We start from the raw sequence: 14629 nt of genomic DNA, 5'->3' as shown, positions 1-14629 counted from the left end.
AAACTATAAAGTCTGAAGCTCTTAAAGCGCACATCAGTCAAAAACAGTCTATATGATGACAGCCGAAGCATCAGTTATCTGACAGACTTCACTGGATCTCATGATGTACACGTTCTCGTCGGAAGGATTCACTTGGTCCGAGTATTAATATTATTATTACATCAGTGTGGATATAGACAGTACACTGAAACATAGCAAAAAAATACATGGCTTTAAATAAACATTCATATTTTTGTTCACATTTCGTTCTCTTTGATCCTCATTCACTGACCATTAGTTCAAACTGGTCCAACAGTTTCTCCATTCAAATTATTCTCCTCCTTTAGCTCCATCGTGGAAAGGAGAGCAAACTTCACATTTGTTCAATTTAACCCTTTGAAACCTGGATCAAGATCACTTTTTTAACAAGAGTTAAGCTTATCTTTGAACTCTATGGTTTCTAATTACTTACTCCTAGTGGCAGATGGTTTTTATGGCATGAATAAAAAAATAATTTAAGACTTGAGTGCTACTGAGGACAAGGTTTCATCAAAGTTCAGGTCAGGGCCTCCCAGTGTTAAGACTACACAGTAGAACATTTTACATTTTGATGCAGCTTGTTTTCTGTTCTTCCGTTCAGCAATAAAGCTTCAAATAGGATGACGGAGGGCCGATCTAGGGAGAGGCTGAACATCTGCCAAATCTGAAAACCCTTAAACTCACTCTACGTAAACAAATAATATAATTTTCCAGAGAAAAAGTATTTAAGTGACTCACACCTAGAAGATACTTTTTGTTTTAACTTAAAAAAAGCTGGTGTCCAGGTTGCCTTGATGTTTTTAAGCTGACTGAATTTGAGAAGAAAGGCAGAATCCTTAAAAAATTACCTTAATTTCTCATCTGAAATTCAGTCAACTTAAAAGTTTAGGGCGCACGGACATTAGCTTTTTTTTTTCAAGTAAAACAGGTAGTTTTATTTTACAGCGTAGCTGAAATGGTGTGATGGATATGATGTTACTGACAGCAGGTCAGCATCTGTTTCTTCCAGTGAGTGTAAAGTTAAAATGTCTAATGGCTCTACAAAGAAATCTGACTTCTGTCATGTTGAATATTATTTAACACTGAGAAGGAGGGAAGACCGGATGTAAATCACATTGCAGATGATTTTTAGATTTGTTTGAATAGTGGCTGTGTTTGTTGAAGAAATAACATGATAGGTATAATAAGAGCTTCTGTTTATGTATTGAGTGTTTGTTCTCCTCTCTGAAAATGTAAAAGCGTTTCATCGGATTGTTTCAGTCCCCTCGTCGAGCCTGTGTCCTCCATTGTCTCAGGCTCATGTTACATTTATCCCTCTCACAGTAGTACTAGTGCATTCCCTAAACAATGTACAAATGACAGTAACTGAGTCCATCCACATATAAAAAACAGCCTTTCTGGCCTTTTAAAATAAAAAAAGTTAAATTAAATGTCTTTCAGTGCCTTCGTCAACAAGGTGAACTGAAAAACAGCCAGTGAGGTTTCTCTCTAACTCACTGCGAATCCCTTTAGACGGAGAAGGAACGAGACAAACACAGTTTGAAACGAGAGATAAAATCCAACTGTCTTTCAGTCATTAGCAATCTTTAACTTGTCACAGTCCGCCTCCCCTCCAGGTGTTTGAATAAATATTTTTGGGGATCGATTATGAGAGCAGTCTTTCCTTTTTGATCTTCCAGACAGGTGGCATTGTTCCCTTTTCATCCATTCAGGCAGTAGTGAAGACAGCCTCATCCGAGTCCGGGTCCTTGCCGTCGTCCCCACCGCTGGACGAGCGGCTGCTGAGGTCGGCCACGCCCGACTCCAGGTCGCTGCAGGTGGAGAGGTCATCAGGGTGGTGACTCTTGAGCTGGGCGTGTGGCCCCAGAGGCAGGGTGAGAGCGGGGTCCTTGGTCTGAGTCTTCTGGTTGGCTGGTTTGGAGGAGAGGGCGTGACCGTTGTCCTGTGCAGGGCTGGTGATTGGGTCAGTGTAAGTGGTGGGCGGGTCGGGCCCGCAGTGTTTCTGCCGCAGCTGGCTAGTCCTCCTCCTCGGAACCGTGACCTTCTCCCACGTGATTGGCTTCCCTGTCAGGGCTGCTATCCTCTGCAGAGACGAGAGAACAAGACAAACATGGTCTTTGATGATGGCGCTCTGTAATTAATCTCTCCGCAGTGTTAATATTAACCCCTCTCTCACTATGAATGTTGAGCGGGTTAGGAGGTGGGAAATGTCGCTGGCTGAACTTGAGTTGGACACCAGTGATCAGAGACACAACTCTTTCTCACTAGGATTATCTGACATTTATTTGATGTGTAAAATCAAATTCTCTTTCGAACTTGACCGAAGATGTCAGGCTTTACGGTTTGCATTTCTCTAAAGAGAAGCCACCAGTTTACACAATTGTAGTTAGTCCTCAGTTTTTAAAAATTCTGCCAGATTAGCAGCATTGGAGTGCCTATATTTAATTTCACATTAAGATCCCACCAGACATATTTTAAAGGGACATTTCACCCCAAAAATCAAAAGTCCATATCATCCCCGTCACCTGTAGTGCTAGTTAGAAATCTAGATTGTTTTGGTTAGAGTTGCAGAGTGTTGGAAATATGGGCGAAAGAGATGTTTGCCTCCTCTCCAATATGATGGAAACATATGACACTCGGCTTGTGGTGTTTAAAGGCCAAAAAAAAAAGAGAAAACAACAGACTGAATGGATTAAATAGTGAAATGAGTCGTTTTTGCAGAAATTGTGATGCTCAAAATGATTTCTCCACTTGCTTACAGAAATAGATAAAGATCGATAGATAAATGTAAAAAGTATTTCTGGGCCACTTGGCATCACGTGGCGGATGCAGGCCACAACAAAAATTGGCTTCAGAGCCCGGTGCAGTTCCTGGGGGCCCAGTGGTGCAAGGTGAGCTAGCAGATGATGCACGCTTCCTTCTGTGCATTGATACAGTTGGCAGGTGTGGTTCGGTAGAAAGAAAATAGTGCCTACATGAAACTCACAAAAAGGTAAATAACTGGCATTAAGTTGGCATTTTTTTATGGGATCAGTAAGTAACAAAACCAGACTACTTATTAATGCTTTATTTAAATATCAATATTAATGTTTTGGGGGGTGTTTGAAAAGCTGCTTGTTTTCGCTTTAAATTCACATTAGGATGGAAAAGGGGACAATCTAGAGATTGTAAGATTTAAATTGAGTCTTTGGATGTTGAACAGGAGTTATGGTGGTGTCGTATTGGGGGGTGTCTTTGTGTGTTGTATGCCTTGTCTGGAGCCCAGTTGGTGGTGGTGGTGGGCGGTTCCTCCTGGCGGTACCTCCTGGTGATTGGTCAGCTCCTCCTCCAGCTGCTGGGACTCCTCCCTCACAGCAGACAGGAAGTCAGCAGGTGACTGGCGAGGAGGCGTCGATTTCTCCACGTGGTTATAGAGACCCTTCCACAATCTGGAGACGTGGACAGAGCAGGAGAAAATAAATAAAATAGAATAAAGAAATTAAAGTATTATAATTCTTTTAAAATGTTTTTCTCTATATTTTAACCCCACTTTTTTTGTAGTAAGGACCCCTTTTAGGACCGTTAAATGCTTTCTGAAGTAATGATATATATATATAGGACCGTACATAATATATATATATATATATATATATTTCTACAGCACACTCACTGACATCACAGTAACACTTTGTTCTTGGTACAGAAGTGTTACTGTGATGTCAGTGAGTGTGTTTGCGGCAGCAGCTCACTTGAAGCAGTAGGGCGTGGTGTTGGGTCTCAGGACGCCCTGACTCTGGCTCAGCTCGGCTTTGTACAGAGGGTTGGTGTACTCGGCTCTGTCCTTCCACAGCTGGGGCCACACAGAATGACTCCGCTCGTGAAGTCTGTAGTCACACAACACACACACTTACTCAACAAGTTTGTGGCACTGCATTGAGGGGGAAAAAAAAGAGGGCTGTTTTTTTTTCGTTATATTCTTTAGCTTTTCAGCTGTATGAAATCATCTTCATTTTTAGGTGATTTCTGTCACAAATTATATTCCCAGGTACTAAAAATCATGACACCTAAAATACAGAACTCAAGCTTTGGTTGAAAGATGAGGGAGCTAACATAGACTGAATCTGAATCGTCAAAATCAACTGTCGATATGTTTGTGTGAATATAAGCTCAGCCTAAATCACAGTGATGTCAGAACTTCACAAAATGAAAAGGACTTCACTAAAAGCTGCTGATCCAGACACATATGTCAGAAATTAATTCAGAACAAGACAACTTTGACACCAAAAAAAAAATGAGTCAACGCATCAGTTATATAGTCCTGTACGGCTTTATCGAATGTCATTTTTAACATTTGAAGCTCCTACTGAAGTTTTCCATTGAAGCTTTGAATGTCTGTCATTTTATGATGTTATCACTCTAATAAAAAAGTGCTGTGCTGTGCTTATTTCGGACATAGGCAGCAAAACAGTGAAGACCTTTGATACAGCATGTTTAACAGCCTCTTTAATCTCTCCTGTTGTGTTTCAGGTGTGCCAAAAATGCTGTCAGTGTTGGTTGGTTGCACCTGGAGAGGGAGGGCCTAAGAATGGCTGACACCTTTTGACACCTTTAATCAGTGTGGAGACTCAAGTCCTGAGCCAGGTTTTTAACACATCTCTTCAGACAATCCAGTGTGAATCTATACTGTATGTATCAGTTATACCTCATATCCCTGCGTTCCTTCTGGCAGTTGCCCAGGAAGGTCCCGTACTGACAGGAGTAGATGTGTGTGTGTATGGCGATGAGGAAGCGCTCGTTGAACTCAAAGGCACATGGGAACTGCTCGGACAGCTGCCAAACACACTCCAGGAACTGATCGATGACGGGAGACACCTCTTTGGGATCTCCATCCAGGTGAGCGTACCTGCAGGGGCACAGATTACTCTTAACTGACAGTTACACAAAATGCTCTTCAAAAAAGTCAAATTTTTATTTTTGGTACCAATTATTTATTAAATATCTCACTTTGCCTAAGAGGTGGAGAATGGTCTGGCTGAACCAGTCATGGTTCTATACTATTGGGGAAAAAAAACGCTCTGGGTTGTTTGTATTTCTTTAAATCAATCACAATAGTCCTGGGCGGCACAAAACCTAAGATACAACAATGGCATTCTTGCAAATATGGTACAAATAAATAGTGGAAGGTGAAGAGAAGCAGGCAGCTGATGACAGGAAGTCTGACTATTTATGTATTATATAGGATTTTCCTGGAAAAACAGTGTGTAGACTCATACAGAAGGATTCCCTCTCAATCATTGCTTAAGACTAACTAGAAGTGTGTGGTGATGTATTTTTCTGCAGAGACTCTGTCCTATGTCTGTATTTTCATGTCATTTTGTTGTGTTCAGTTATCTAAGAGACACAGTGCCAAAAAAAAGCAAACATAGTGAGGCCAAATACTAAATTCAGAGTGGCTCAGTGAATAGAGCAGACGCCCCCTGTACAGAGGCTGTATCATCATTGTAGCGGTTATGGGTTCGATTCCGGCCTCGGCTCTCTGCTGTATGTCGCCCCCTCTCTCTCTGCCCCTTTCACACTTAGTCTGTCCTATCAATTAAAGGCATACATAAGCCCAAAAAAAGTCATCTTTAAAAAATAAAAAAAATGTAAAGGTTATCATTTGTAATCCTCAGTTTAAGAGATAGGTGTAGGGGCAGAGTTCATACCTGTCTGAGCCCTCATTATAGTGATATATCTTAGCCATAGTTACTCTACACTTCTATGCACACACAGTGGGACCAGCTTACCACGACAAAGTTAGAAGCTTCTAATACACACACAGAGGGAGCGTGACTTCATTCTTCGTCCATAAGCTAAATCAATGCTCTGAGTGTTGCATATAGAAACCTTAAATTCAGACTTTTTTTGCAGTTATTTACCTGTGGGAGAACTTGTGCCCGAAGGAAACCCAGTCTCTCTCTATCAGCACCTAGAGGAAAGGAGAGGAAGAGGTGGAGATATAAAGGAAGCCAGGACAAAGACGAAAGGAAGGAAGGGAGGAGACAGAGGAGGATCAAAACAGAGATAAAGACGGACAAGGTCTTAGAATAAGAGATTGTCAGTATTGTGTGTGTGTGTGTGTGTGTGTGTGTGTGTGTATGTGTGCGCATGTGTGTGTTACCATGAGTCCTTTAATGGTTCTGTAGTACGGGTCCAACAGTATACTGGCTACAGAGCAGGCCTGGGCCGTCCTGTCCCAGCCGTCTGAACAGTGAACCAACACACTGATACCTTCATCAGCTACTGCCTGAAGACAGAGAGAGACGAAAAGGGGGCCGTTAAAAGACAACAGTTTCCTCACCAGACATTCAGACCAAAAACAGCCATCTGTTAAAAACTAAATATACCGCCACGTGGTTGTGTGCCTCTGCACACCACTTAGGTTGCACTTAAAGTTTCACGCACCAACACTCTAAGTCACTGTGACCTCTGACCTTCAACCAGCAGATTCTAATTAGTTCATTCTTGCATCTGAGTGGATGTGCAAAATTTGAGGAAACTTCCTCCGGGCCATCTTCAGATATTTCGTTCACAAAAATGAGACGGATGCAAAGTCAGAGTGACCTTGACCTTTGAACTTCAAATTTCTAATCAGCTCTTCATTGAGTGCAAGTGACTGTTTGATTCAAATTTAAACTAATTCCCCTTAATCTGTTCTTGAGTTATCGCGTTCACAAGACTGAGAGGAATGCAAGGTCAGCGTGACCTTGACCTTTGACCAAAATTCAACCAGCTCACCCTGTTCCCGAGATATCATGTTCACATGAGACTAAAAAAGGTCACAGTGAGCTTCACCTCTGACCTTTGACCACCAAAATCTTGTAAGTTCATCATTAATTCCAAGTGAACATCAAATTTGAAAAAAATCCCTCACGGTGTTCTTGAGCTACTGCGCTCACAAGAATGAGACAAGAGGTCATACGGACCTTGACCTTTGACTACCAAAATCTAATCAGCTCATAGTTGAGTGCAGTGAATGTTTATGTCAAATCTGAAGAAATTTCCTCAAGGTGTTATTGAGATATCGCGTGTACAAGAAAGTGCCAGATGGACGGATGGACAACCCAAATACATAATGCATCCGTGCTGGCGACAGGGTTAGCAGCTGTGTTTTGTTTGGGATTCCAAATTGAGTAACAGATCCTAAAGCTTGAAGGTTTATCAGTCTCTAAAACATTACTCACCCTGGCTATGAAGACTCCTGCATCCAGTATGGCTTTAATATGTTTAAGCCAACCAGAGTTCTCCAGACCGTACAGGAAGTCAGTCATGGACGGCGATCTCATCTCGCCCACTGCATGGAAAAGAGAGACGCACACAGGAAAATAGGCAGAGATGTTATCAGAGGAAGTCTGTGTATTTACTGATATCAGCTCTGTGTGATAACTTTTATTTCCTCCTAATCACTCAGCTCTTTCCCTTTCTCCATTTCACTCTACGTCTTAGTTAAATTAGACACAAACACACTCACACACACACACACACACACACACACACATACACACACACTCTCTCCTTCTTACCGTCAATGATTTTCTGCTGGCTGCTCCTCATAACGTGAATGTTTTCAATGCCGATGAACTGAAGCTTGATGTTGGTGTAGTGGTCCTCGTTCTCGTAACCTTTACCTGCTGCTCGATTTGCCATGGCATTCAGCTGGACACACACACACACACACACACACACACACACACACACACACACAGTACTTTATATGGCAATATTATAGCTATTATTTGGATGTGTGAGGGAGGAAATGTGATGTGTGACGTTACCTTGGGCCTTGTGTCCACGACATAAATGTAGTCACTGCCAGGGTTGGACTTCATCACAACCTGCAGCATCATCTCGTCTTCCTGACAGCGTCCACTGAAGCCGGACAATGGCTGACTACACCGACACACTGCTGCCTGCATGACAATGAAGCGTCATCATTATCACATCAAATTTTTCAATTTTTTTAAAAATGTATTTTCTTAATTCAGTATTCATCATTCATTCATCAGTAGAAAGGTCAAAAGTTAAAGAAGAAAAAAAAATCTTTCCAACATATAATTATATTTATTATGATGTATATGATGGTGCAAATAGTGTTTATAGATTTTATATTATTTTATTATTAATATAATTGAATGAGATAAAAGATAAAAATCTTATTTCTTTTTATCACTTAGTCATTTTTTTCTTTTGCTTCTGACTCTTGAGCTGCTGTAACGTGTGAATTTCCTCGCAGTGGGATTAATTCAGTCTAACATTATCATATAACATAAATTAGCCTGATTCTTTCTTTCTTTGTGTTTTATGGTGCATCAGACTGACCAGTGTGTCCTGGTGGAAGTAGGACAGAGCAGGAAATCGTCCGCGACTCCTGAACCGTGAGCTGCCCACGATGATGGGGGGTGTGGCCAACTTTGGAACAAATAGCTCTGATGGGTACGTGTCACACACCTGGGAGAGAACACACACACACGTTAACATTGATGAACCCAGTCTGTCCACCCTGTATGTGCGGAGATAATGCAGATAAAGGATCAAGTCTTTGCTGATTTGGGTCTTTTAATGGGATTTTCCATTCTGTTTTTTTACACAGTTCTTGTCACACTGATTCATGTTAGTGTTGGTTTTTTATTGTTAAGTTTGATTCCCATTAGTTATTTAATGCTACAAATAAATAAATAAATAATAATTATAAAGCATTTGTCAAGCTTAAGCACAACGTGTTTTCCAGATCAAAAGATTTACAGAATTAAAATAAAATATCAGAAAGTGTAGCCCCTCCCCCCTTATGACATAACCAAAATTAAGAACATTAAGAACTTTAGAGCACAAATATTAAACAGCACTCTGTTTATGTGCAAGTACAGAAATACAACTTCATAAATAAGTAAAATGTGTATAAGAGAATTAGGTTTACATAAGCAGATATCATTAAGAGTAAAAGAAATAACCATATGAACAAGCAGATAAGATGCTAATGAAGGAGATGATCTCATATAAAGAAGGCAGGATGCCAGTAAAAGAACAAACTCTTGAATTTAAAACAGGGAAAAGTGCAAAGTTTATGAAACTGCATAAAATAGTCACATGGGGAAACTAAACAAAAGGGGGTGTGATTTCATGATTGACAGCTATGTGTATCCGCTGGTGATCTCACGATGAATGGCACTGCTTGCAATAGGTACAAGATGACAGAGCCTGTATCTGGGATATTTTGGCCTTGTTTCTGTACGTGGAGCAGAGGTGGGTATTTTATCCATCTACATATACAAAATCTATTGTCTAGATATTATGCACACGGGCATAAAGCCTAGCTAATTTAGCAAACTAAATGCCTGCACTGTTTACTGACCTTGTCTGCTTTTCATTCACCTGGAAAATATCACAGTGGCAAAATATTACAAGTTAAAACTATCACAGCTTTTCATTTGGAAAGAGTCGGTGAAGAAGTGCCAACACTCAACTGACAAATGGTGTAAGTTCATCACTCACTCATTCAGTCAGGGACAGACTTCTGCATTTCTTTCCAGCTTAAAATGTGAGTGAAAGAGTTACTCTGTGGTCTTGCTTTGAGAGGGCAGCTGTATGCTCCTCATGTTAGTGAAGGTAGCTGCTGATAAGCTCTCAGTGCTGCAGCTGGAGCTGGAGTATCTTATCTATGACCTTGTAAAAGCCCTGAGTACAAGGCATGCTCACTGCACTTAACAAGAGAACCATAGAGTAACATCAGAAACATGTTTCATCTCAAACAGTCACATTTTACCCAAGTTACCCACTTTCTCTTAAAAATTTCAAACTCTCCAACTTACTGACAATACTTTCATTTTCTTTTTTTTTCTACTTAGGCACAAGTCACAAATAAACTGACCCTGTATTCACTGTTAGCTGCTGTAGCGACCCACAGGTTATTGGGAACTCCCATCCTCTTGTAGTCGGCCATGAGGTCGATGAAGTTCCAGGACTCTTCTCGCTCCACTTTGTTCACATTGGGATTGAAGGACAAGCAGTACAGCTCACTGTACTTCTCTAAAAGACGAGAAGACACAAGAACAATTTTAAATCAGTGTGAATAAATGAATGAATTAGTTTATTTTGAACCAAAAATTAAAATATATTATAAACAAGCAAATAAGGCCAAAGTACAGTGTCAGAAAAAGAGTAGGCAGAAGTAAAACTTCTATATCCCTACCCCTTTCTCACTTTTTTCTTTCAACTCATCCATTACTATATATATAACTCTAATATTAACATACTGTAAAAGCAGCACGGTGACACACCCGTTCATGAAACCCCACTTAAATACATAGATACACACACCTGGTCGTGACAATCTGACCAGTGAGGTGTGGACGTCCATACAGTCTCTTTCTTGTGGAATGAGGATCTGAAAAACCCGGAAGTCTTTACAACGCAGGGTCAGCTGACTTCCTGCGGGGATGGTGGGTGGCCTCTCCACGCTGTTCACCATACTGTGCAACACCTGACAACACACACACACACACACCTGTCCTGTTATTATCAACTATGGACATTTTTCAGTTAACATAAAGAGGTCACACAAACAAAACAAATCTCTATCAGGTCCTTTTGTGAATCACTAATAAAGTCTGTAAGAGCCACTTCAGCAAAATGTGTGTGACGCTAAATAGTTTCTTCTTATATTAACTTTACACAAAATCTTCTGTATATTTTGAATACTGTATAGTCGTGGACTATGCTAAGGTTATATTGTATTTGTAACATATAATTTCTGTGATAGAATAAAGGTAAAAGTTATTTGCAACTGGTACAGGGCTTTAAGGGCGTTTAGTACGCATGTCAAAAGAGTTTATTACAATAAGTGATTGGGGTTAAGTACATTATTATTTTATTTAATGAGTTTTTTGTTATATATGTGTGTATATGAGACTTTTGATATGATGGCCATAGGTGAAATTTTAAGTGGAAAAAAGTTCAATAAAATATTGATGAAAGAAAACAAACAAAACTGAGACACCTTGCAGACTAAGTGGCCTAGAAAACTGGGGATGTTAAAACTGCCACCATAAGATCTTGAATGGAAAACACACAAGCTAGTGAAGTCCGTCAGCACTATTAAAAAGAGCAAATTTTAAAAAAAAAAACAGTCATCATCACAAGTCACATTATTGTGTAATCAGTCTTGTGAGCTCAAATATTCAGGAAAGAATGTCAGCATCAGTTTTTGGGGAAGCTCCTGGGCTTTTCTCACAGGACGTAAATGCCCAGTGGTGAAGATGAAGAAGACAGTTTCTTTAGCAGTTGTGTTTTTGCACAAGCTAATTGGAAGCTGTCTTCTTTGTTCCTGCTAATCTAGTCGACACTATTGGTGCCTGTCGGGTGAAATGTGACACCCCTGGATGCCTGTTTTATCTAGTCAGGTCCACGGGGACAGGGCAGTGTCATTCAGCAGGAGATCTGAAATGAGGAAGGGTGGCAGCTTTTCTTCCTGTGTCTCGACATCTTAGCACACAATCTGTCATCATTAACAGTGATGCCGTTACACCAGCTCTTAAAAAAAGCTTTTTATTAGCAAATTGTGAATATGCCAGATGGAGCTTAATTTAAATCACACTCAAGCGCAACCATGGGCAGCTTAGTGCTCTGTCATAATGACACCTCTACTAATAATACAGAAGAGGAAGAAGTGTAAAATGACATAATGCAGCTGCTAGACCAAACGTTAGTGCTGAGCCTCGTCCGTGTCACTGTGATTATTTCATTTCTTCTATTGCATAACAGCTTCTCTTTTTACATAGGATTTAAGAAGTGCCTTTAAGCTGATTTTTTTAGAGTGATCTTATGTCAAAGATAATTGTATATCTATAAGTAACAGAGAAATGACCTGAAACTGAATTAGGAATGTCAGTAACTTGCACATTTGAAGACAGCTTGATGATGCCTTTCTTCAAGCAATTATTACTGTTAATTATACGTATCCAGCTTTACTAACATTTGATCCATGTGATCAAATGTTAAAGGTGCTGCTCATGCTGCTGCCAGCTTACCCATGTCTCCTTGCGTGTCTCAGGGTTGTTCTCTACAAAGATGGTGTGTGTGGCAGAAAGGTAGAGAGTCCCAATGCTGGCCTTTCTCTGTCCTGACGACCGGTCCAGGAGACGCACATTTTCCAACTGCCAGAGGTACACACGTGGTTGAAGAATCAAATAGGGTTGCAGAAGTATGAGATTTCAACGATACGATAATGGTCTCAGAAAATATTACATAATTATTATCATTATCATTATCATTATCAGTCAGAATGACCCTTAAAGTAGGTGTGTGTGTGTGTGTGTGTGTGTGTGTGTATAGAGTATAAATATATATATATACATGTGAAAAAAGGGGGTAGCGTTTGATAAGTATTCACCTCCTCCTATTCCTTTTCAAACATGAAATACTTATGTTTGTTTACTGAATATGTCCGATGGGCATCCTGATGTTGTTCTTTATTTTCTTGCTTATATTTTATATGAAGATCTAACTACTACTGCTTCTAACTACTATATCTCTGCAACCCTAGGATCACACATGATGAATCATAGGAAAAAAAGACACGTGCATAAACACAACACAGATGTTTTTGTAGCCTCTGGCACGTTCACTGAGCTCTGAAATATCAAGGTCATTCAGTTAAGTGTTGGCACATAAGAAGTGGTTACGGGGATTTGTTATTGTAATGCATTATTATAATGTAGAATTAAAAAATCTGCATACTTTGCCTGCACTATCAACTAATCTATATCCTTTATTAACAACCTTTACACAATAGTGATATAGGGAGGATGAGGTCCATATAAGGCCTGTGTGTTTTTGCCAGGATGGTAAAAAAGGAAGAAAATGGTGGTTACCAGCACAATGTTACGTCATGGCTGTCCAAAATATAATATATTAAGTTAAAAAAAAATCATAGCATCACAACAGCCACATGCGCCAGGTTTGTTTAGAGCTACGTCAGTGGGTGAGTCCATTATCGGACACACGCTGTTGGCTTCATTGAGATTAGAGGTTTCCTGTGAATAAATAAAGGAGGTATTTATTGAGCAGAAAATAAAATGGGCTACACTGTTGGGAGCCCACAAAATGTAGATACTACTGGCATTATGATGAAAGGACGTCTCCCTGCAGGCTGTCCCATGATGAGACAGACGTCAGTTTTAAGATGCCTCCCAGATATTGATCAGAGAAACAAGAGATGGAGACATGGAGACTGAGGGGGAAGAAGGAACTCGCGTGTCATTAATTTAAAAAAAAAAATCGAAAATTAAACGAAAAGCAGAGAAAGAGAGAGAAAACAAAAGACAGCGGGAGCTACTGGAGCTGAAATGTTGTTACCTTGGGCGTCCGGATGTGCTCCATCACTGACAACCAAAATGGTGGAGATGGAGAAGCAGTGGCCCGATGTGTTCAACGGTTTTGGGTCGTCAACGGTTATATTCCCTGATTTACGCCAATAAATGAGCTGTATTCTCCGTGGCTGCTGTACCCGCACTGCTCTGGATTATTTCCCATGGTCTCCGCGTCCCTGTATCCCGGTTTTGTTCTGTTAAACCGGAGGTAAAGGGATCCTGTACCGCCGCTGCCCGTTGTTAACGGTACCCGAGCTCTCCGGTCTGCCTCCGACTGACGGTGACGCTGATAATAGCAGCTGCGTTACTGCGTGACTACAACACTGTCACCGTGACGACCAGAACGTGCACCGCATCCGGTTAATCCTTACAAAATAAAACAAAGTATTTTTGTTTTCGGAGGCACAAAAAATAATATTCCTGGATCATTCTTGTAAGGCAATGACATTTCGGCTTCATAACCTTTGTAAAAGAAAAACATGAATATAAATCAATTGTATTTATATTTGCATCATAGTGTCATGTTTATCTTTTAGAAAAGCACCAGGGGCGTTTCTAGAAATTGAGGACATTGAGCGTTACCTTGGATGCCCCCTCCACCCAGGACTTTTTTTTTTTTTTTTTTGATGAGCAAGCTCTATTTTGGTCCTTTTTTTTTTACAATAGCATTTAGCTGCAGATATACAGACCAAAATAAAAATTAAATTAAAAAAAATAAAGAAACATACTAAAATCTAATCATGCAAAAATAGTTAGATATTTATGTTAACAGTGGTGGACTGTAACTAAGTAAATTTATTAAGCCCAAGTTTGAAGGGAATGACAGATTATTAGATCTGGGGCATGTTATTATCACTAGGCCTATTATTCTTTTTATAATATCTTTTCATTTTCAGATTTAAGACACAAAATAACCATATAAACCATGTAGATTTTTAAACATAAACATGGGGATCACATACAGTCCCTACACTCTGTGCCACTGCAGTTATTGTATTTTGTTTCAATGAAACTTTCTACAGCAAGATTAAATGAAATTCTGTAATATTTTTTATTAATATTCCCTAAAATGTTTATTTTAATTCATTCATTCCATTTTATCTTCTTTTAACGTGTTTAAATTGTACAATTGTGTTTTTAGTTATCTGACATTTTGAAAATGGTTTACTTCCTTATCTGTAACTCACACTCTATGTTACACTGCAACTGCACGACTGTTACATAATTAA

The 14629-nt window shown here is 39.9% G+C and overlaps 1 protein-coding gene across 2 annotated transcripts; it reads right to left on the bottom strand.

Moving 5' to 3' along the window:
* Nucleotides 1-900: 900 nt before the first annotated feature.
* Nucleotides 901-13673, bottom strand: mtmr7b (myotubularin related protein 7b). Of its 2 annotated transcripts, none has more exons than XM_042484318.1 (14): nucleotides 13387-13673; nucleotides 12060-12185; nucleotides 10351-10513; nucleotides 9902-10059; nucleotides 8356-8484; nucleotides 7812-7946; nucleotides 7560-7692; nucleotides 7221-7330; nucleotides 6158-6283; nucleotides 5916-5965; nucleotides 4700-4900; nucleotides 3747-3881; nucleotides 3320-3446; nucleotides 901-2101 (listed from the first exon to the last, which is right to left on the bottom strand). In XM_042484318.1, exons 1-14 carry the CDS (start codon nucleotides 13408-13410, stop codon nucleotides 1727-1729), a joined length of 1992 nt encoding a protein of 663 aa, XP_042340252.1. In that variant the 5' UTR covers nucleotides 13411-13673; the 3' UTR covers nucleotides 901-1726. The 2 variants fall into 2 exon arrangements, with proteins under 2 accessions (XP_042340252.1, XP_042340253.1); XM_042484319.1 differs by having other exon boundaries at nucleotides 1943-2101; nucleotides 3268-3446.
* Nucleotides 13674-14629: the final 956 nt, after the last annotated feature.

The sequence above is a fragment of the Plectropomus leopardus genome, chromosome 4, assembly GCF_008729295.1.
Source record: "Plectropomus leopardus isolate mb chromosome 4, YSFRI_Pleo_2.0, whole genome shotgun sequence".
NCBI lineage: Eukaryota > Metazoa > Chordata > Actinopteri > Perciformes > Serranidae > Plectropomus > Plectropomus leopardus.
Note: the sequence above shows the minus strand (reverse complement) of the source record. Positions and strands in the feature narration are given on the sequence as shown.